Here is a 21,972-nt window from a genome sequence, read left to right on the forward strand (position 1 = left end):
TATATTAATGTTATCCATCAGATAACAAGAGTTGGGGGATGACTCAGGATTCTTTGCTCAGACTGGACTGTGCAGACCAAAGACAGGACTGGGGCGGGGGTTAAGGGGTAGTTGAGAATAGGGCTCAGAGGACTAAAGTTTGGTTAAGGAGAGTCTTTGTCATCTCTCTGTACTTCAGTTTCTTTCTCTGGGAATTGAGAATAGGAGCCCCGGCGGGTGGGGTTGGGAACAGTTCAGTGACAGAGTGAATGGTTAGCATGCACGAGGTCCTGGGTTCAATCTCCAGTACCCCCATTAAAAAACAAACAAACAAACAAACAAACAAAAACCAAACAAAAAACCAAGAGAACTATTGCTGGAATCAAATGAGATAATTCCTGCAATACGCTCAGCGCATAGCCTTCTCAGTAAATCGCAGCGACTTGCTGTGTAGGGATCAGAACTCGGATCAGGTAGGACGTCCAAGCTGCTACCTTGAGAGCAAGGGGGCCTGATAGGACAGGGCTACAGGTGATCAGGAGAGGGATGTGAGCAAGTGGGCTGGAAATGCCTCCCGGAGGAAAGCGGGGTCTCAACCAAGGAAGCAGGGCTGGCCAGGCAGACAGGGAAGACAGGCAGGAAGGAATGTAGAGCCATATAGCAGGAGGGTTGGAGGACTGAATGACGGCCGGCTGCAGCCTTGATCGCCGAGATGAGTACCCTGGGCTTGCACGAGAGTCAGGTCCGGAAACCTGACTTGGGTCCTCCGACCGCATGGGTTATTGAAGTCGCTGCGCGGCAGGAAGACCACACTCTCCCGCCCCTGGGCTGAGCGAAAACTGAAGCTGGAACCAATAGGAGAGCCGCCGCTGCAGCGAAAGGGCGGAGCAGGACAGCAGCCAATGAGTGTGCTCTTTTCAGGCGGCCAATAGGAGACGGTGTCCCAGCGGCGATCAGGCGGCGGCAGCCGCAGGGTGGTGGGGCGGGGTCCCGGGTTCCAGCCAGAGTTCCTGCGAAAGGGTGAGTCTGGAGGGGATCGCGAGGGGCCGCGCCTGGAAGGTCGCCAGGGAGGATGCGGCCGGCGGGAGGCTCGGGACAGGCTGCCGGTAGCAGGAGGTGGGTAGAAGCGCCCACATTGCCTTGGGACTAGTTGATGCCCGGTGGGTGCACGTCGCGGTTCCTTCCCCTGCCAGAGGGGCTTGCAAGAGGGGTTTGGAGGTTTCAGTGTGTGTGGGATGCGGACCTCACCCAGACCCCATCTTCCAAGCTGGGTCTGGACCCAGGGGGAACTAGGAAGAAGGAGATGGGCACCCCAAAAGCCCCATCCCCACGATCTTATCTAGAGCGTTAGTAAGATAATAATAGTGATTTTAGCTTATTGCATGCCAGGGCCGGGCCCTTTCCCTGCCTCATCTCATTGAATCCTCCCAGCAACCCTTTGAGATAGTGACTATTACGTGCCCATTTTCCAAATGAGGAAACAGGCTGAGAGAAGTTGCTTCCTGACGAATCCGACATTGCGCTATTAAAACATTCTCTTTTCTGCGTCACTGTTTTAAATCAGTAATATCCGTGGAATCGTTGACAGACCCTCCCGGGAGATACTGGGGACCTCAGGAAGCCTGGCCCTTTGAAAGAGAAAAATCATTGTGATGATAAAGCCAATAATAAGGACTTCATTCTTGCTCTTCTCCGATGTTATTTTTTCATGCCTATTATCAAGGTGCTGACCGTATAACATGCAAAACTGTGTTGAACCATCACAACCTAATTCATTCTAGTTTAAAAAAAAGAATGTAGGGAGAGGGAAATGGTTGGGTGGGTGGTAGAGTTTATGCTTAGCATGTACAAGGTCCTAGTTCAATCCCAAAGAACCTCTGTTAAAAAAAAAAAAGAATGTAGAAAAAAATTCATAACTACAATAATCTGTTTTAGTTACACGATATAAAAAACATGTAAATTATAATAACAGCAGTAATCAAAATTTGAGGTGGAGGAAAATTAAAAAGTGTAAAGTTTCCAAATTCTTTTGAAGTGAAGCTGTTATCAGCTTAAAATAGGGTGTTATAAGTGTAAGGTATTTTATGAGAATTTATGTAATTTCTCATAAAATACCTTACACTTATAACATTAAACTTAGGGTAACCACGAGGGGAAAATCCTGTAGTAATTACATCAAAACACAAAGACAGACAGCAGAATAGGAAACGAGGAACAACGGATCTGCAAAACAACCAGAAAACAACAAAATGGCAATGGTAAGTCCTTACCTGTCTGCAATATGGTAACAGTGGTGCATAATTCACTCACAGCTTTAGTTTAAAAGTTAAAAAAAGGTGGAGGAGGGAGGGGAGGGTATAGCTCAGTGATAGAGCATGCACTTAGCATGCGGGAGGTCCTTGGTTCAATTCCTAATACCTCCATTTAAAAAAAAAAGGTAGAAACTTCACAATCATCTCTTCAGGGCAACACTCTCAGCATCTCCATATCTCCATTTTCCAGATGGGGAAACTGAGGCCCAGCATGGCTAAATGACTTGCCTGAGTTGACACAGGATTCACCTTCCAGGTCTGTCTGACCACACCTGTCTGCCTGGTTATTTTGGAAAGGTGGGTTCAGAGCAGATTTTTGTATCGGTGAATTTGTCCAGGAAAGAGGTTTGGGAGTATTATTGTTCATGACAGCTCTAATAGGTGGGGACACACCCCATCTCCAACAAGCAGATGTGGAAACTGAGGCTCAGGGAGGGGAATTGGGTGCCTAAGTTTGCACAGCAAAGAGGGTCCAGAATCTTCGGGCCTCAAGTCTGGATGGTTGCAAGGTTGAGATGCTAAAAGAGGGGCCTCCAGGCTGAGACCTAGGGGCTGATAGAATGTTTCTTCCCAGCCCAGCCAGCTGTCAAGAGCATGCCTCTGTGCCATTGCGGGGCCACCACCAGGGGCAGAAAGCCCGATGGGGATGAAGCTCAGCCCATGGCCACCAGAGGAGGCTTGAAGGTTCTTCTACACTGGGCTGGCCCTGGTGGTGGGGAGCCCTGGGTCACCTTCAGCGAGGCTACACTGACGGCAGAGGAGGTCTGCATCCACATCGCACACAAAGTCTGTAAGTCCGAGGCATTGGCCCCATGGCAGGGTGGAGGTGCTGGCAGCATCTGGGCCCCATCCACCCAATCGTCTGCCCATTCACACTCTAGCAGACACTGAGTGAGCACCTACTGTGTGCCAGCCCCAAATTACTGCCTTTGGAGAGCTGATATTCTAATAGGAATCAACAGGAAACACAGTAAATAAGAAAACTGCATAGGATGCCAGAGCTAATGGCAAAAAAATGAAAAAGTTGAAGAGATAAGGAAGGGAGCCACAGCGATATCTGGGGGAAGATGGTGCTAGGCAGAGGGAACAGCAAGTGCAAAGACCCTGAGGTGGGAAATTTGCCAACAACAGTGACAAGCCAGTGTGGTTGTAGCTGAGTGAGTGAAGGGGAGACAGGAGTAGGGGAGGGCAAGGAGGTGATGGCACAGGTTGTGCAGGGCCTTCTGGGCCTTAGGGAGGACTTTGGATTTTACTCCAAGAGAGGTGGGAGCCATGAAAGACTGTGAGCAGAGGAGGAACATGACCGCCTCAGGGGTCACAGATGCTCTCTGGCTGCTGTGGGGGGAGCAGACTGTGACAGGTGAGGGCAGGAGCAGAGAGACCAGGGTGGAGGTGACCTCTAGATAGGAGATGATAGGAAGAGGTCAGGCAGGGTCAGATCTTACAGTGCCTTAACCACTAGAGGACTGGGGAAGCTATAGCTCAGTGGTAAAGTGCATGCTTAACAAGCATGAGGTCCTGGGTTCAATCCCCAGTAACTCCATTAAAAAAAAATAATGGAAAAATTAATTTAAAAAAAAACACCAGGGGGAGTAGTTTAGAGTTTAGACTTTTTCCTAGAAGCAGTTGAGAACCATGGAATTATCCAGAGAGCCTGCAGTAGATGTACTCAAAAGTGTAATTTCTGCCAGAGGAGGAGAAGGTCTCTCCAAGGGGACTTCGCTTACATGCCACGTCCTCCAGGACATCCTCTCAAACCCCCTTCCCCACAACTGGATGAGGGCCTTCTGGTAGATTTCTGTAACACCTTGGACTTTCCCATTGATGACTGATTCTTAAAGAAGTTAGACAGGTTTGCTGGGTGATATGAAACATGCTTGGCTGAGGGCCCAGAAAGCCTGATCTGTTAGAGAAAGCAAAGGACTTTAAGAGTAACTGGAGGATCAGTTTCAAGAATTCGGAAGGGAAAGAGGAATTGGAACCAGAGCATAATTGGTTGGGCCTAGCTCATGGATGGCTGACTAAGGGGGTTGGGCTGCCTCAGGGCACAAAGGGGAACCATGGAAGGTTTAAGCCAGAGAGTGAAACAGTTGGGTTCTTTAGGAAGTTGTCTCACAGGGAGGCATGCTCCTTCTTTGAGGGACAGTACACTTAGATGCGATGACTTTGGAGAGCAATTTGCCATCATGTAACTTGGTTGAAATGTACATCCTCTGAAGGCACACAGTACTACAACCTAGGTATGCAGACACTCAGCCCATGTGTTCCAGATGCATACAGGAATGTTCAGAGCTGCCTAGTTTATCCTAGTGAAAAACAGGAGACCATTTCAAAGTCTGTGTACAAGAGAACGCACACATCAATTGCAGTATGGTTGAGCTCTGGAACACTATACAGCCAAGAAAAAGGAATTTGACCAAAGTTACGTATGTCATGTGTGAAGCTTAAAACCTACTGTAGCACGAAAAAGCAAATTGCAGAAGGACACCTATAGTGTAATACCGCATTCAAGTTTATAATATTCAAGACTCGATCATAGGGTAGAGGGGAGGGTATAGCTCAGTGGTAGAGTGCAAGCCTAGCATGCACAAAGTCCTGGGTTCAATCCCCAGCACCTCCATTAAAAATAAATAAGTAAATAAAAACTGAATTACCCCCCCCCAAAATAATCCCCAAGCAAACTAAAATTAAGAAAAGAAAGAAAACAAGACTAGATCATAGGGGATATGAAAATGATAAATTCTAGTTCAGGAGTATGGTTACCTCTTTGTTGGAGGGGAAAGGAGGTGGATGTAGCTGGGGGCTTCAGTTATACTTGCCAAATTTTATTTCTTTATCAGGTGGCTGGTACTTAGGTGATTATAGATTATTCTGGAAGGACTGTTTTGGATATAACTTTTAAGTGATGTGTATAAAAAAGATGCTTGGGTTGTGGGCATGGGGAATGACAGTAAGCCTGGAGGCTGGATTAGGGCTGGGCTTTGGATTGGAAGGAAGTAGGTGGGTCCCAGAGGGATGGAGAATGCAGAAAGAGCAGGATTTGTGACCAGTCTGATGTGGAGGGGCCGTGGGAGGAGTTGAAAATGAGGATCAAATCCTGGCTTAAAGAACCAAGTGGTGGGGAGGCAGGTTTGGGGACCTCAGGTGAGATCTGTTTGGCACGTCTAAGGAGGCCTGAAATGTCCAGAGAGAGAAAGTCAAGTGGTAGTTGGCTATTTCTCTGAGGCTGGAGTTCAGAGAGAGACCAGGAAAAGTACCAGCAGTTTGTAGAGCTGTGTTAGTCAGTCTATGATAGGTTTTGCTGTAGTAACAAGCAGCAATTCTCTTGGGTTAAGACAATGAAGGTTTACCTGAAATCTAATGCAGCTCAGATGATTCACCTCTATCTTGTAGCTTCACCACCAGGCACAAGGGGTCTCCAACATCCCTGGGGCAGGGAAAAGGGCAGGAGAGTTAATTTTGGAACTTGGAAACATGCATACCCCTTATGCCCACCTCCCATTGGCCAGAAACCAGCCCCATGACGCCATCCTAGCTGCAGGGGAGGCTGGGAATTGTAGTCTTTCTGTGAGGCCACAGCACAGTCAACATATTGCATTGCCTTGTGTTGGCAGGGGAGGAGGCCCAGGGAGGGATTGTGAAGGGAGGGTCTGGGGGTCCACAGGGGTAATGGCAGCAGACACCAACTCCTGACTTGTTTCTCCCCTCTCTAGGCATCACTCCACCCTGCTTCAATCTCTTCGCCCTCTTTGATGCCCAGGCCCAGGTCTGGCTACCTCCAAACCACATCCTAGATATCTCTGGAGACAGGAGCCTGACATTGCACTTCCGCATGAGGTGGGTGATGTCCCCTTGGAAGGCTTGTCCCGTTTTTTCTGTCCCCACCTTCCTGGAGCTGGTCTGAATCCACGCTAAGCCCCAGCTGCGCCCCCTCCCTTCCTGCAGGTTTTATTTCCGGAACTGGCATGGCATGAATCCTCAGGAGCCGGCTGTGTACCGCTGCGGGCCCCCAGGGGCTGAGGCTTCCTCAGAACAGGCAGAGAAAGGGATACAACTCCTGGACCCAGCCTCCTTTGAGTACCTCTTTGAGCAGGTGTGAGCAGGGCTGGGGGGGCAGGACTGTTTGTGGGGTACAGGGCAATTAAAGAGTCCCTATTTCCCTCCCAATTTACCATAGCTGATAGATTTCAATACATTCTTCTGGGATTCTTTGGCTGCCTGAACCGAAGGGTTTTGAGACTCTTAGAATGCTGTGATCAGTTAATGATGTCTGCCACAGGCATAGGGTTGGACAGAGGAGGCATACATGCTGTATATTTGGCCATCACAAAAAATGGGGGCTCAATCCCTTTCCCAGAGTGGCCAGAAGCTTGGGAGTGAACAGGTTCCCATGTCACCCTTACTGTTTGACTCCCCCATCCCCAGGGCAAGCATGAATTTGTCAATGACGTGGCATCGCTGTGGGAGCTGTCAAGTGAGGAGGAGATCCACCACTTTCAGAACGAGAGCCTGGGCATGGCCTTCCTGCACCTCTGCCACCTTGCTCTCCGCGATGGTGTCCCCCTTGAGAAGGTGGCCAAGAAGATCAGGTGTCTGGGAATGGGGTGGGGATGCTGCATAGGTGGGTAGAATGCCTGGGCATCTGGGGGCCAGGATAGACCTTGCATACTGCCATGCCTTCAACAAACATTTATCGAGCACCTACTGTATGCTGGTACTCATTTTGGGTGTTGGGAACACATCAATGAACAAGGCAGACAAAAATCTCTGCCCTCCTGGAGCTCACATCTGATGGAGACAGGCAATAAACAAAACACAGAAGTATAAGGTATAGCATTTTAGATGGTGTTAAGGACAATTAGGAAAAATTAAGCAGGAGAAGAGAAGGGAGGAGTGTCAGAGAGTGAGGGGTGTACAGTTTAAAACAGTTGTCAGGGAATTCCTCACTGAGAAGGTGGCTTTCCAATTCAAAGATTCTAAGGAAATGAAGGAGGGAGCCAGGTGGGTATCTGGGAGAAGACAGTTCTCCACAGAGGGATTAGCCAGTGCAAAGGCCCTGAGATTGGACCGTGCCTGATATGTTGGAGGCTAGAGCAGGGTGGGCTTGGAGGACTCCCTAGAGTTCAAGGGAAGGAAGGAGACAGGGATCCAGGGAGCTGCTCGCCTCCACTGCAGTGCAGGCTGGGGCAATCACGGCTTACTGCCTGGAGGAGGCGGCAGGAGAAATGGGTCTTTCAGGACCTGTGGTTCTTCTTAAAGCACATATTTTTCGGTCCCTGTCCTCTTATCACTCTAGAGGACTAGGGCTGTGAAGCTCAGGGCACTGGCAAGCCCAGAGGAGGCACCCTACCCAAGAGATCAGAAAACACTCCTGGGGGGAGGCGACGTTTTTGCTGAGACCTGAAAGTTGTGTTGGCTTTATCCATTTGTGGATTGCATTGGCAAAGCATTCAAGGCAGAGGGAATAGCATGTACAAAGGCCTAGGGCAGGAGGCAGCAAAGACCTGTTTCCAGGGGAACTGAACTTGGAATGGGATTGCCCAGGTTCAGGAGTTGGCCAGGCACTAGTCAGGGGGCCTTTTTCCCCTGAGGGCCCTCGGGAGCCCTGGAAAGCTTGGAATTGGGGGCAGAGGCAGCTAGAACCTTGAGCTTTAGGATCCCTCTGTTCAAGGGGTGGAAGAGGCAGCTTGGGACATAGAGGGTGAGGCTTGGAAATCTGTGATCTAAGCGGACTATACTGGTGGGCAGTTGCAGGGTAGGAGAATGAGTGATGGGTAGGACTTTGTGAAGAGCAGAGGGGCTTCCCAGAGTGGTACCTTTTATTGATAATTATATATACATATGTATTTTAACGGAGGTACTGGGGATTGAACCCAGGACCTTGTGCATGCTGAACATGCGCTCTACCACTGTCCCCACCTGCCCCCAAGGCAGAGCCCTTTAGAGCTTAAGGAAGTTGCCCAAGAGCTGGGATCTTAGCCACCAGTCTCCTCTGGAGTCCAGGCCCTGGACATGGATGCCACCCAGCCTCCCCACGCTGGCCCTCTATCACATTCTCTCCTTCCAACTCCAGAATAGCCTGCCTTTTTCTAGACAAGACATCTGAAGTTCAGAGAGGTTAAGCCATTTGCCCCATGTCACCCAGCTGGGCCTGCAACCCAGGCCCCTGACCTGGCCCTCCTGGTGGTCCCCACAGCTTCAAGGACTGCATCCCATGCTCCTTCCGACGGCAGATCCAGCAGCACAACGTGTTGACACGGCTGCGCCTGCGCAGCATCTTCCGCAGGTTCCTGAGGGCCTTCCAGCCGGGATGCCTCTCCCAGCAGGTCGTCATGGTTAAATACCTGGCCACGCTGGAGCAGCTGGCACCCCGCTTTGGCACAGAGCGCGTGCCCGTGTGCCATCTCGAGCTGCTGGCCCAGGCCGAGGGGGAGCCCTGCTACATCCAGGACGGCGGGCAGGCCTCTCTGGACCCCGAGTCTGCCCCCGGACCCCCCACCCACGAGGTGCTGGTGTCGGGCACTGACGGCATCCAGTGGCGGCTAATACAGGCAGAGGTGAGCGGGATGCCTCTTTCACCTGGTGGCCCGGGGCAGCTGGGCGATGGCACTCCTGCTCCGCCTTGGCCCTGGCCTCTGAAGGGACTCTGGTGCAGGTGGTTTTTTTCCCCACGTGGCTCTGAGATGTGTCTGTCTGCCTGCCCCCAGGGACCTGATTTCTGGAGTCTGTCCTGTAGAGACCGCTTTGTCTGGCATCTATGGCTGAGAGGGCTAGGAGCCTCCTTCCTGCCCTCTCTGAGTTCTGGCTTCTCTTTGGGTGGGTGCCCTGTCCAGCCTGTGGCACTGGGACTCATGGGGGGATTCCTGAAAAGGTTACTGTTCCCTCCAGCTCCCGCCTCTCTGCTGGGGGACTAAAGAGGCACAGCCCTGCTCCATTCATCTGCCCCACATGCTGGTTTCCAGGGTCCCTGTGGTGGTGCTGATGGTGACAGCAGCAGGAATCCCCGTGCTGGCCCATCTGGGAAGAAAGCCAAGGTCCAAGAAGAGGGCAACCAGCCAGCGGACAGGCCTCGGGAGACACCATGGGCCTACTTCTGTGACTTCCAGGACATCACTCACATGGTGCTGAAAGAACGCCGTGTCAGCATTCATTGTCAGGACAACAAGTGCCTGGTGGGGCCCGGGACTGGGGGAAGGGGTTGGCGAAGGGCGCCTCTGACCTGCAACACCTGCCTGACGTCCCCCTGGCCTACAGGAGCTGACCCTGCCTTCCCGGGCTGCGGCCCTGTCCTTGGTGTCATTGGTGGATGGCTATTTCCGCCTGACCGCCGACTCGAGCCACTACCTATGCCACGAGGTGGCTCCTCCACGGCTGGTGATGAGTATCCAGGACGGTATCCATGGACCCCTGCTGTGAGTGCGGGGTCAGGGGGAGGGCAAGTGGCTGGTGTGGGCCGAGGTGGTGGCAGCTGCCCACGGGACTGTGAGCTCCAGGGACCATGGGGTTTGAATGAGGTGTGTGCACGGTTGTGTCTCAGTGCGTGCCTGTGTGTCTTAGGGTGTGAGGGCACGTGTGTGAATGCACATGTGTGGGTAGGCATTCGTGTCTTCATGTGCGTGTTTGCTTGTGTGTGCATACGTGTATGTGTACAAGGATTCACTCGTACCACACGGGGCATGTATTCACATCAGTAGGTGCACAGGGGTGAGCGCACCTGTTCACCCATGTGTGTCCGTGTGTAGAAGTGCACGTGAGCCTGCCCATGTGTGTGTGTGCAGACGTGTGTGCAAATAGGGGGGAGAGAGGGCGCCGGCAGTGGCATGGGTGGTGTGTCGTGCTGAGAGTGCCTGGGTCTGGGACTGTCACTGTGCACGTCTGGATGTTTAACAGCCCATTTGGCATACAGCTGTGTCACTGCTCTGGTGACTGCATTTAAAATCATCATGCCTTGTTTCGCATGTGACATGACTAGTGACTTTTGCGGGGCTGTGTGTTGCCCCACACGCTGGTGGCCATTCAGATGTGTGTGTGAACACCTTTGCAGGGTCCTGGTAATTGTGATCACTGTCTGAGTGCCCTGCTTGGACATGTGGGGCTGAGGATGTCAAGTGTCAGGGCTTATATGGTCATCAGGGGTGTGGGTGGCCATGCTGCTGGGTTGGGGTTTGTGACTGTCAGCTTGTCTGGTCCTTGGCCCTGTGCTTGGGTGTCCCCCATTCTACCTGTGACGTTGGGGCTGTCCCCTGGCGGTGTCTAGGTCTGACCCCTCCAAGCCTAGTCTCTAGGCCAGAGGAGGGTGAAGGGGTCGTTCTGAAGTGTGTGCCACCCGTCAGGGGTCTGTGGGCCACATCAACGTGTGGCTTAGTCCGTTCAGGCGGCTCTAACAGAATACCATTGACTCGGTGGCTTAGCAGCCACAGACACTTATTTCTCACAGTTCTGAAGGCTAGAAGTCCAAGTTCAAGGTGCTGGCAGATCTGGTGTCTGGCGAGAGCCCCACTTCCAGGATCACAGCCAGAAGTTCAGTCTTCTGTCTTTGTCATATGGTGAACTGGACGAGAGAGATCTCTGAGGTCCCTTTCATAAGACACTGATCCCATTCGTGAGGGCCCCACCCTCATGACATAATCATCTCCCAAAGGTGCACCTCCTAATGCCATCACCTTGGGTTTAGGGCTTCAACACAGGAATTTTAGGGAGAACACAGACATTCAGTCCATAGCAGTGTGTGAGCCAACATGTGTGTAGTTGTCAGGGCCCATGTGGCTGTGACACCTTGTAGTACCTGTTTGTGCTCATGACACTTGTCGCCTCTGGGTCTGGGTGCCGATGCCCATGCTACTGTGTTATGCTGGGTCAGCGCTGTGTCTGCGATCACCAGCCTTTGGGTGTGTGACAGACTGTGCATTGTGTGCCACCCCGCAAGTGGCTGTGTCTGTGGCTGGGTGTGTGCCCATCTGGAATCTGATGGCGGTTTCCTGTCTGTGTGTGTGTCACCTTGTAAGCCATGGTGTTTGACAGTTGTTATGCACAAGTGTGTGCCTCTTCGGGTACCTGTGTCTGTGTGTGTTTTTGTGTGTGTGACAGTGTTACATCTGTGTGTGTGTATTCAGACACAGTGTCATCACATAAGTTGTGTCTGACATTTATCTCAGCTGGGAGGGTGCCCCCAGGTGCCCTGATGGTGCCCCCTTGTCGTCCCCAATCCCCTGCCCAGGGAGCCATTCGTGCTGGCCAAGCTTCGGCCCGAGGATGGCCTCTACCTCATTCACTGGAGCACCAGCCACCTCAACCGCCTCATCCTCACGGTGGCGCAGCGTGACCAGGTGGGCCTGGGGTGGGGGTCCTGGGCTGGGGCAGGGCTCGCTCCCTGCCTGGACCCCTGCTCACTGCCCCCACCCCCACCCCCCACCTTAGGCATCTGGCCCGAAGGGCTTGCGCCTGCGGAAGTTCCCCATAGAGGTACAAGCTGGGACCATCACGCTGGAGGGCTGGGACCAGCCCTTCCCTAGCGTGCGGGAGCTGCGGGCTGCCCTGCAGGGATGCTCCCTGCGGGCCGGCAACGACTGTTTTTCCCTGCGCCGCTGCTGCCTGCCCCGGCCAGGAGGTATGGAGATGGTTGGGGGGCCACGGGGTCCGGAAATCCTTTCCCCTCTGTGCCAGTCCTCAGTGACAGCTTCCACCCCCAGAGATCTCCAACCTCATCATCATGCGGGGGTCTCAGGCCAGCACCAGGCCACTCAACCTCAGCCACCTCAGCTTCCACCGCGTCCGCCAGGAAGACATCACCCAGGTAGTGCGACGGAGGCGCCCCTGCGGGCGTGGGGCACTGGGAGGCAGGCAGCCCTGAGCCGTTGTCATGGAGGTGTTCCATGCCATGTCCCCCCCAGCTGTCCCACTTGGGCCAGGGCACAAGGACCAACGTGTATGAGGGCGTCTTGCGAGTGGAGGGCGGAGGCCCCGAGGAGGACAAGGCAGGTGGCAGGGACCCCGCAACGGCCGACGAGGGCCGTGGGCAGGACCTGCGAGTGGTTCTCAAGGTGCTAGACCCCGGTCACCATGACATCGCCCTGGTAAGTGAGCACGGCCAGGGGACAGGGTGGGGGGAGGGGGGGGAATGGCGGTGGTTGGGGCAAGATGAAGGGGACAGGGTCTGCACCTGACCTGCCCTGTCCCCACAGGCCTTCTATGAGACAGCCAGCCTCATGAGCCAGGTCTCCCACGTGCACCTGGTCTTCGTGCACGGCGTCTATGTGCACGGCTCCGAGAGTAAGTGGGCCCCGCCCCCCCACCCCGTGCCCCTCCATTTACAGCTCGATCCAACTTATACCCTCGACCTGCGTCCTTATCCCTGACTACACACTGACCCTGGCCTATACCCCAACCCCAGTCTGTGCCCATCTGACTCTCACCTATACCCTGAACCCTGTCTACAACTTGACCCTTACCTGCACCCTGATCCCAGCTACACCCTCACCCTCCACCTACACCCTGACTCCGTACTGCACCCCAAGTTCCATCTGTCACCCAAACACCTCCACAGCCCAGCTCCATCTGCCCTCCTACCCCATCAACACTGTGACACCACACAGACCCAGCCTTGTTGGCCACCATGATCCTCCCAGACCTCAGCCCCTCTCCCCTCACTCTGCGTGCACCTTGTAGCTCCTTGTTCAAGGTGACTGCAGCCAGCCCACAGGCCCACCGACCTCAACCGCACGTGTCCCTCTCTCCTGCTTTCCCATCAGCGCTGGCCTCCACACCAGCCCTGCACACCTCCCACTCCACCAGCACCCCTACTGGGAAGACACCTATGGGATCCCAACTTCACTCATGCCCCAACCTGGAGCTCCACACCTGCGTTTGTCTGCACCTGCCCCCACTTCCCCAGCCCCATCCTGGACCCTCATGCCACCACTCACCTCAGCCTACCCTCCATCCCGCATTTCTCCTCTCCCCAAAGTCCCTCCCAAGCCTCCCCTACCGCACCCCTGCCTGACCCCTTCCCCACCTACAGTCCCAGCCCCCATGTCCTGCCCCTGGTGTCTTGGAGGGTGAGCAGGTGGGCAGCACCTGCAGTGGCTGGGCCTTTGCAGACATCATGGTGACGGAGTACGTGGAGCATGGGCCCCTGGACGTGTGGCTGCGGCGGGAGAGAGGCCACGTGCCTCTGGCCTGGAAGTTGACAGTGGCCCAGCAGCTGGCCAGCGCCCTCAGCTACCTGGTGCGTAGCCTACAGGCAAGGCCTGGGTCCGTGGGGAAGGCCAGGGCAGCCTCTGCATTGGATGTGGAGGCCTCGACACATCCTCCAATTCACACACTGACCTGGGGAGATCTTCCCTGAATCTCATCTGCTCATACACCCCTGTGGCTCCCACCTCCCCTGAGAGAACACCTAACTCCTCCATTTGGTGTCCAAGACCCTGTCACTCTCTCTTGCCATTCATCCCAGCCCCTCCTGGTCCAGTCACCCCAGTTTCCAGAATACCCCCTGTGTGCCAGGCTCTGTCCTAGGCCCTGGGGGACACAACAGAAAACAAAACAGACGGAAATCTCTGTCCTTAGGGAGCTGGCATTTGAGTTGGGAAGGACAAATGAGAAATAATAATTAAGTACATTACATAATATATCAGAAAGTGGTAAGAACTATGTTGGAAAAGTAGAGGTGGAGATAAAGACTTGCTACAGTTTGGGGAACAGGTGAAGTTTTAAATAGGTGGGTTGGGGAGGTCTCACTGTGCATCTGGGGGAAGTGTGTTCCAGGCGGAGGGAACACCCAGTGCAAAGGTCCTGGGGAAGGAGCTTTCCTCACATGGGTTTGAGGACAGCAGAGGGGTCCTCTGGCCTTTTGTCCTTGACCAAAAGCCTTGGCCCCAGTGCCAGGAAAACAGGAAGGACTCACTGGGCACCCAGGGCTGGCCTGTCACTATGACAATGTACTGGAATCTGCATAATGACCCTGATTGTCTTTTTTTCACATGGGCTATCCCTGTGGGGACCACATGGGATGGGATGGGGGTGAGACCTACACCCCCAGTGGCCATGCCCTCTTTCCACCCCATCCCACCCCAGGAAGACAAGAGTCTGGTTCATGGCAACGTTTGTGGCCGGAACATCCTGCTGGCACGGCTGGGGCAGGCGGAGGGCACCAGCCCCTTCATTAAGCTGAGTGACCCGGGCGTGGGCCTGAGCGCCCTCTCCAGGGAGGGTGAGGACCTGGGCAGGGCTGGGTATAGGGATGGGCTTTCCCCACTTATTTTACCTTGCTGACTGACCTCTGACCCTGGCCCCCCAGAGCGAGTAGAGCGGATCCCTTGGACAGCCCCAGAGTGCCTGTCTGGTGGAGCCAACAGCTTAAGCACCGCGGCGGACAAGTGGGGCTTTGGAGCCACCCTCCTGGAGATCTGCTTTGATGGGGAGGCCCCTCTGCAGGGCCGTAGCCCCTCCGAGGTATGTCCTGGGGACCCCTGGGCCTTCTCCACAAAGAGGGCAGGCATCTCCAAGGAGTCTAGAGGATATATTTAGTGTCCAGAGCTGCCTCCCCTCTGGCTGAGCGGCCTCACATATGTTGCCTCATCTCTCTGGGGCTCCATCAGGTCATCTATCTGTTGCGGTTAACTGTAGTCCCAACTTCATAAGGTCGTTGTGGCACACAGCAGATAGGCCACGGGCTTCAGTTTTCAGCAGTGGCTGGGTCAGTGATGGGGGAAGCATGGACTGTCAGGAGAAAGGGGTCCCAAAGGATGCGCCTGACCCAGCTGAGGTGTCGGGCAAGACTTCCCAGAGGAGGTTTTAATCCAAGTGCAGAAGTGTCACAGTGTCCCAACCTAGGAAGGGCAGCCTAGACAGAGGGCACAGCCTGTGCAAAGGCTTGGGGGCTTTGGTGCTTTCAGGGAACTGCAGTATGCAGGACCTTCCTGGAACCAGAGGTGGGTAGAAGCCAGGGCAGGAAGGGCCAAGTGTGAAATGCTCCAGCACAACAGTCTGCTGGACTTGGGTTCAAGTCCTGGCTCTGCAGCGGTGGACAAATCTGCGTCCCTTTGCCGAGGCTCACTTGCCTCATCTGTAAAATGGGAATGGCAAGAACGAAGACCTGGCTGGTCCAGCCCTGCTACTCCAGGGACTAGATTCTGCCTCGAGGGAAAAGGACTGAGAGGGTGCACTGACTCCTTCCCATCCCCTCCCCAACAGAAAGAGCGCTTCTACCAAAAGCAGCACAAGCTGCCGGAGCCCTCATGCCCAGAGCTGGCCACACTCACCAGCCAGTGCCTGACTTACGAGCCAGCCCAGCGGCCATCCTTCCGCACCATCCTGCGTGACCTCACTCAGCTGCAGCCCCAAAGTAAGCACTGCTACAGGGCCAGGACCCTGGGTGAAGGGGAGAGGCTGGGATCCCTGCTGACCCAGGCCTGGTGCACCCACAGTCTCTGTAGAGTGGCCTACAGTGTGTGCAGTTTCTAATTCACTCAAGTAGGGGGAGAGGATGCTTCGAGCTCTCCTTAATGTTTTGCTTGGGGAAAGCCACAACTTCTTTGGATGAATTAGACCATGGCAACTTTTTAGGTTTTAAAAGTTTGTGCCCTTTACCCAACCTCAGAACATCCCAGGTATCTGTCTTGGTGTGGCCAATTCCACATTTTGGACAAGAAGTGGAATTTTCCAGCTCTTGAAAAAAAAAAAAGTGTCCTTATCTCTAGGATCAGATGCTGAGGGTAGTAGTTGCCAGCTTTCTGTTTCCCCAAGTGTGAGCCTGCTGGGGAAAGGGCGGGGATCGGGATTCACCCACTGTGGCTTTTCCAGATCTCTTTGATGTCTTGTCTGTGAACCTGGACTTGCCTGTGTCAGATCCCACGGTTTTCCACAAGCGTTATTTGAAAAAGATCCGGGATCTGGGCGAGGTGAGGGCGGGGCCTGGAGGAGGGGGGGCGGGGCCGGGGCTGTTAGAAAGCCCTGGCCTTAGAAGACCCTTAGCTTCAAGGGAGGCTCTGGGGAGGGAGGCCTAGGCCCCAAGGGCACCCTTCAATGTGGAGTGGGTGGGGCCTAGGATTTTCCAAACAGACGAGGTGGGGCCTGGGGAGCTGTGGGTGGGGCTAATGCTCCTGGACGCTCCGGCCAGGGTCACTTCGGGAAGGTCAGCCTATATTGCTATGACCCCACCAACGATGGCACTGGTGAGATGGTGGCAGTGAAGGCCCTTAAGGCAGGCAGCGGTCCCCAGCTCCGCACGGGTTGGCGGCGAGAGATCGACATCCTGCGCACGCTCTACCACAAGCACATTGTCAAGTACAAGGGCTGCTGCGAGGACCAAGGTGGTCAGAGCCTAGATATGTGGTGGGCGGAGCCAGAGCTTGGGTGTGGTTTGGTGGGCGGAGCCAGCAATACCTGGCCAGTTACAGCCTCTCAGCCCCAGGCTGGAGGATGTACTTGGCCCTGCTGCCTCCTTTTCATCTGGTAGGCGCTCTGCCAAGACTAGGGTGGGTGGGAGCCACCGTCAGCTCCCTTGCCTGGAGACGGGTTGGTTCAGGACGGTTCTGTCCCACCTGAGGGCTGGGCCTAATGTGGACAAGTCTTGACTTTCCCACCTAACTTAGGGTGGGGGCTGCAGGCCTCAGGGTGGGTGGCCCGTGGCCCCTGCCTCTACTGCCCTTACAGGCTGCCCCTTTCCTGTGTCAGGTGAGAAGTCGGTGCAGCTCGTCATGGAGTACGTGCCCCTGGGCAGCCTCCGAGACTACTTGCCCCGGCACAGCGTCGGGCTAGCCCAGCTGCTGCTCTTCGCCCAGCAGATCTGCGAGGTGGGCCTGACCACCCTTGCTTGGAGGACCTGCTGCCCTCCTGGTTGTCCTGGCCTGACCTTCCTATCCCCTCTGCTCTCCTGGCCCTGTCCCTGGGCCAGCTCTCCTCCATCCCTGTCCATTCAACAGATCACCTGGCCACACCTCCGCCAGCCTGGCCCCCAACCCATCTAGTTTCCACTGATGATTTGACCCTGGCCCAGGAGCACCTGTGTGGCCCCACCTCTGCTCTCCGGCTCCAGCTTACTTTTGTTTGGCCCTACCTAACATCCTGCCCACTCTGGTGCCCGTTCCCTGCGAGGTTGACTGACACTGGCGGGGCAGGTGTCACCCTGATCCTGACTCACCCTGCCCCCAGGGTATGGCCTACCTGCACGCGCAACACTATGTGCACCGAGACCTGGCTGCGCGCAACGTGCTGCTGGACAACAACAGGCTGGTCAAGATCGGGGACTTCGGCCTAGCCAAGGCCGTGCCCGACGGCCACGAGTACTACTGCGTGCGCGAGGATGGGGACAGCCCGGTGTTCTGGTGACCAGGCGGGACCCAACTGGAGGGGGGTGCCCAGGTGACCTGGAGCAGACAGGGTGGAGGAGACGGATGCTGGGGCCTCAGACAGAAGGTCCTGGTTCCAGTGACACTACCCTGTCTCTTAAGGGTGGGCCCTTAACTGGGGCCAGATGGCTCCTAAGCCCCAGGTAAGGACTCCAGCCTGGTCTGGCCCAAGGCCTGAGTGCCCTTTCTCTCCAGGTATGCCCCAGAGTGCCTGAAGGAGTGTAAGTTCTACTATGCATCCGACGTCTGGTCCTTTGGGGTCACCATGTATGAGCTGCTGACCTATTGTGACTCCAGCCAGAGTCCCCCTTCGGTGAGAGCCAGGCTGGTGCCTCTGGGGAGGAGTTAGTGAGGCCTGCATTCAGTTCCCAGCTCCCCCACCTGAGCCTCATAGTCCCAATCTGTAAAGTGGGCCATTTACACTGCAGCATGCTTTGATTGTGACAGAAAGCAGCTCAAATAGGAATAGCTTATTCCACTATTTGCAAACTCCAGGAGGACACTGAGGACACAGCTTGATCTTGACCTTCAAATGTCATCAGGAATCCCATTTTCTCCATCTCTTGGCTCTACAGTTCTCTGTGGTAGCATTTCTCAAGCACGCCTTTCCTCTATTGTGGCAACAGTGGACCCCCACCCCTCTAGGGACCGTCCCCACCCCCCAGTTGAGGAGAAGAGGGTTCTTCTCTTTCCAGCATAATTCAGGACCCTCTGATTGGCCCAGCTTGGCTCACGTGCCCTCCAGGGAACCAATGATTGTGTAGTCCTTGGCTAGGGAGAGGAGCCTAGAGTGTATTAGGGATTTATTCCCAAAGCCAATCAGAGTGCCTTTATAGGAGAGAGAAAAAAAAAGATTTGGAACTGGCAAAAACAACTTGCTTGGAGGCTTAGTAATAACAGCAGACACCTAATTCAGAATTATTATATGAATATTAGTTTATCTAACTTTCACAGTAACCCCAGGTAGTAGGTGTTATTACCCATTTTACAGATGAGAGAACTGAGGCCTAGAAGGTGAAGTCCTAAGTCCAAAATTACACAGCTGAGAAGTGGTAAAGGTGGGATGAGAACCCCTGCTGTCCAGCTTCAAACTCCTAACCTCTACCTAGACGGCCCGCCTCTTAAAAAGTGCTTGTCTTATTTCTTCTGTAGAAATTCATTGAGCTCATAGGCCACACCCAGGGACAGATGATGGTGCTGAGGCTCACTGAGCTGCTGGAACGAGGGGAGAGGCTGCCGCAGCCAGAGAAATGTCCCTGTGAGGTGAGACTCTCCCCTCCTCCCTTGCCCCCACCATCAGCCCAGAGAGAGAAGAGATCACAGCCTCAATTTTTCCTTCTCCAGATCTATCTGCTCATGAAGAACTGCTGGGGAACAGAGGCCTCATCCCGGCCGACCTTCCAGAACCTCATACCCATCCTCAAAATGGTCCATGAGAAATACCGAAGCCAGGCCCCCTCAGTATTCAGTGTCTGCTGAAGCCCACCAGCAGCTCTGCTTGGGGGAGATTGGAGCAGGCAGGACCCACAGAGAGGGCCTCCCGCTCACTCCCTGCCCCAAGGAGAGCTCACAAGTGGGAGGTCAGCTTCACCGACTTCCTGTGCTGTGCTCCTGTCCGGAGAACACATCTCTGTGAACTGACTTCCCTTGCCTTAGTCTCTTTGGGCTGCTAGAACGAGATACCACAGACTGTGTGGCTTATAAATGACAAAAATGTATTTCTCACAGTTCCAGAGTCTGGGAAGTCCAAGATCAAGGCATCAGCCTAGTCAGGTCTTGGCGAAGGCCCTCTTCCTGGTTCATAGCCTGTGCCTTCTCACTATGTCCTCCCAAGGTGGAAGAGGACAAAGGATCTTTCTGGAGCCTCTTTTATAAGGGCACTAATTGCTTTAGTGAGGGCCCCATCCTCATGACCTATGCAGCTCCTAATACCATCACATTGGGCATTAGGATTCCAACATATGACTCTTGAGGGGACACAGACATTCAAACCATAAAACCTTCCAAGGTAATGAGCCTGACCCAGGCTCCTGAGGGACCCAGGACAACAGGGAGCTAACCAGGCCCTTGAATCTGATCTTTCTGCCGTCCTCCAGCACCCGCCCTTGGAGCCCACTATCTCCCCTAGCTAGTAATAGACTCATATTTCCTCTGCTAGAGGCATGGTCCCTGGGCTCCTCTTCAGCAGAGTCTGCTCTCCTGGGGACTGCAGCTAGGGCAAGACACTCACTGCAGAAGCCAGATTCAGCTATTCAACCTTTGCTCACCTATGAATCACCAGCCAGCAATTAAACCAGTGCCTGGAACACAGAAGGCCCTCAATCTGTATGTTAAATATGTCAGCAAAGGTCCCCTAAGGGGGACCACATGCCACGTAGATAAGATTGCCAGTTTCACCCTTTTCTCACTGTGTGACCTCAGGCAAGTGGCTTCCCTTCTCTGGGCCTTAGCTCTCAACTATGAACTGGGGATGGGCGTGCTTGCTACCTTGTAGGACTAATGTAAAGAGCTAATGAGGTCATGTTTGTCAAATGCTTATCAGAAAGATATACAAACAAGTGCTTAATAAACATTTGATAGTATTGTTAATCTAGTGTTTGCCAACATGTTTCTATGGAACAGGTTAATTTGAGACGGGTCAGCCACGTTGTGAAAGACATTTAAATTTCTTCCCCATTTCTCAAGACCTTGTGCGTCTCAGCTCTCTTGACTGGACAGTTGCACACTCTTCTAGTGATATTTGCTTTTTATAGCAGTTTTCAAAATTAAATATTCATTATAGCTATAAATCTTTTCAGTTTTGGATAGGTAATATTGACATAGACATTGAAATGTTTCCCTCCTGTGTCCCTCAGCCACCACTCGTCCCCTCCCTGGGAGACACCCAGTGTCGTCTGGTTTCCTGTTTTGACTTCCAGAGACATTTTTATCCAGATACAAGGAAATCTATACACATATTATATTTTCTCATTTTCCCCTTATTTTTCTTTATATATATTTTATACTTTCCCATCTTTGTTTTCTATTTTTTTCTTTTTTGTGTATTTTTAATTTTGAATTCTATTTTCTATTTTCCCATCTTTTGCAAAAATAATAGTCTGGGCTACTATAGAGAGCTCTAGACTATATCCTTGCTATTTTTTTTTTTCCCATGTAATAGGTCTTTGGGGTGGTCCCATATAGCCAGGCCAACTGTGTTTCCTCTTCTTATGGTCATGTTTTAGCCCATTATTCAGATGTCATCAGTGTTTGCTCCCTGCTGGGGTTCATGCAGTCATTGCTCATCCTTTGCCAAGCCCATGCTGCTGCCGCCGTGAATAACCGTATGTGCACGTCATTTCACCCATGTTCAAGGGCATCAGTAGGACAGATACCCAATGGGAATAGCTGCTTGCACCATCTAACCTGGTAATTTAAGAAAGTCCTTGCCACTAGAATATATTTTGATAGTTGATAGGGCAGGTCTTTCCTTATTCTTTTTGCAAAATTATCTTGGCTTGTTCTTGGGCAACCACTTTTGAAAAACCTTTATTATGGACAATTTCAAACATATTCAAAACTAGGGAGAATAACGTAATGAACCTACACTGAACCAACAGTCAGCATCAACAGTTTCCAGCACCCATGGCCAACCTCGTTTCAACTTGACCCCCACCACAGGATCACTTTGAAGCAAATCCCAGACAGCATAGCATTTCGTCTGTAAAAACTTTGATAGATATCTTGAAAGATACCACCACAAACAATAACTACAATGTCATGATCACAACTAAAAAGTTTAACAATAATTCTTCAATATCGTTGTATAGCTTGTGTTTAGAAATTTCTCCGATGGTCTCTTCTAGATTTGGTGTTTGTTTGTTTACAGTTTCTTCAAATAAAAATCTAAGCAAGATGCATGCACTGCCTTTGGTTGGAGACAGGCTCCTTTAAGTTCTGGGTTCCTCTTCTCCTTTTTCCCCTTTGCAACATATTTGTTGAAGAATCTAGGCTGTGTGTCCTGCTGACTTGACCAGTCTGATGCCATCCTTGTGGTGAAGTTTAACCCATTCCTCTGTCCTCAAGTTGGCCAATCTAGGGTCAGAGTCCATGTCCAGTTTTTGGCAAGTCTATTTCACAAAAGGCATTGGGTCCTCTCAGCAGGAGGCACTCAGGGTCTGCTTATCCCTCCTTTGGTGGCACAAGCCACCACCCAGATCCATCAAGGATGCACTTTACATTTTCTAAATTTTTATTCCAAAAAAATTGCAAACAGAAAAGTTGTAGGAAGAGTACAGTGTATAGATTCCACAATCACCATGTTGCTAAATTTATTTATCATACTGTATCTCCCC

The 21,972-nt window shown here is 52.9% G+C and overlaps 1 protein-coding gene and 1 non-coding gene across 11 annotated transcripts; both read left to right on the forward strand.

The window, feature by feature from the left end:
- The first annotated feature begins 915 nt into the window (after positions 1-915).
- TYK2 (tyrosine kinase 2) lies at positions 916-20,227 on the forward strand. 10 transcript variants are annotated; one of them, XM_064480218.1, is made up of 26 exons: positions 916-999; positions 2,120-2,237; positions 2,482-2,588; positions 2,866-3,081; positions 6,005-6,128; positions 6,237-6,384; positions 6,717-6,880; positions 8,488-8,848; positions 9,254-9,463; positions 9,546-9,703; positions 11,509-11,617; positions 11,709-11,898; positions 11,981-12,084; positions 12,182-12,364; positions 12,473-12,560; positions 13,388-13,515; positions 14,364-14,499; positions 14,587-14,741; positions 15,483-15,633; positions 16,092-16,189; positions 16,408-16,600; positions 16,965-17,083; positions 17,442-17,614; positions 17,834-17,951; positions 18,791-18,901; positions 18,983-20,227. In XM_064480218.1, the coding sequence occupies exons 4-26, from the start codon at positions 2,886-2,888 to the stop codon at positions 19,115-19,117; spliced, it is 3,552 nt and encodes a 1,183-aa protein (XP_064336288.1). In that variant the 5' UTR covers positions 916-999; positions 2,120-2,237; positions 2,482-2,588; positions 2,866-2,885; the 3' UTR covers positions 19,118-20,227. The 10 variants fall into 10 exon arrangements, with proteins under 10 accessions (XP_064336288.1, XP_064336287.1, XP_064336291.1 ...); XM_064480217.1 differs by having other exon boundaries at positions 938-1,095; XM_064480221.1 differs by having other exon boundaries at positions 938-1,095; positions 2,871-3,081.
- Positions 3,762-3,834, forward strand: TRNAV-AAC (transfer RNA valine (anticodon AAC)). The gene has a single exon. It is a non-coding gene; the product is annotated as a tRNA-Val (tRNA).
- Positions 20,228-21,972: the final 1,745 nt, after the last annotated feature.

The sequence above is a fragment of the Camelus dromedarius genome, chromosome 27, assembly GCF_036321535.1.
Source record: "Camelus dromedarius isolate mCamDro1 chromosome 27, mCamDro1.pat, whole genome shotgun sequence".
NCBI lineage: Eukaryota > Metazoa > Chordata > Mammalia > Artiodactyla > Camelidae > Camelus > Camelus dromedarius.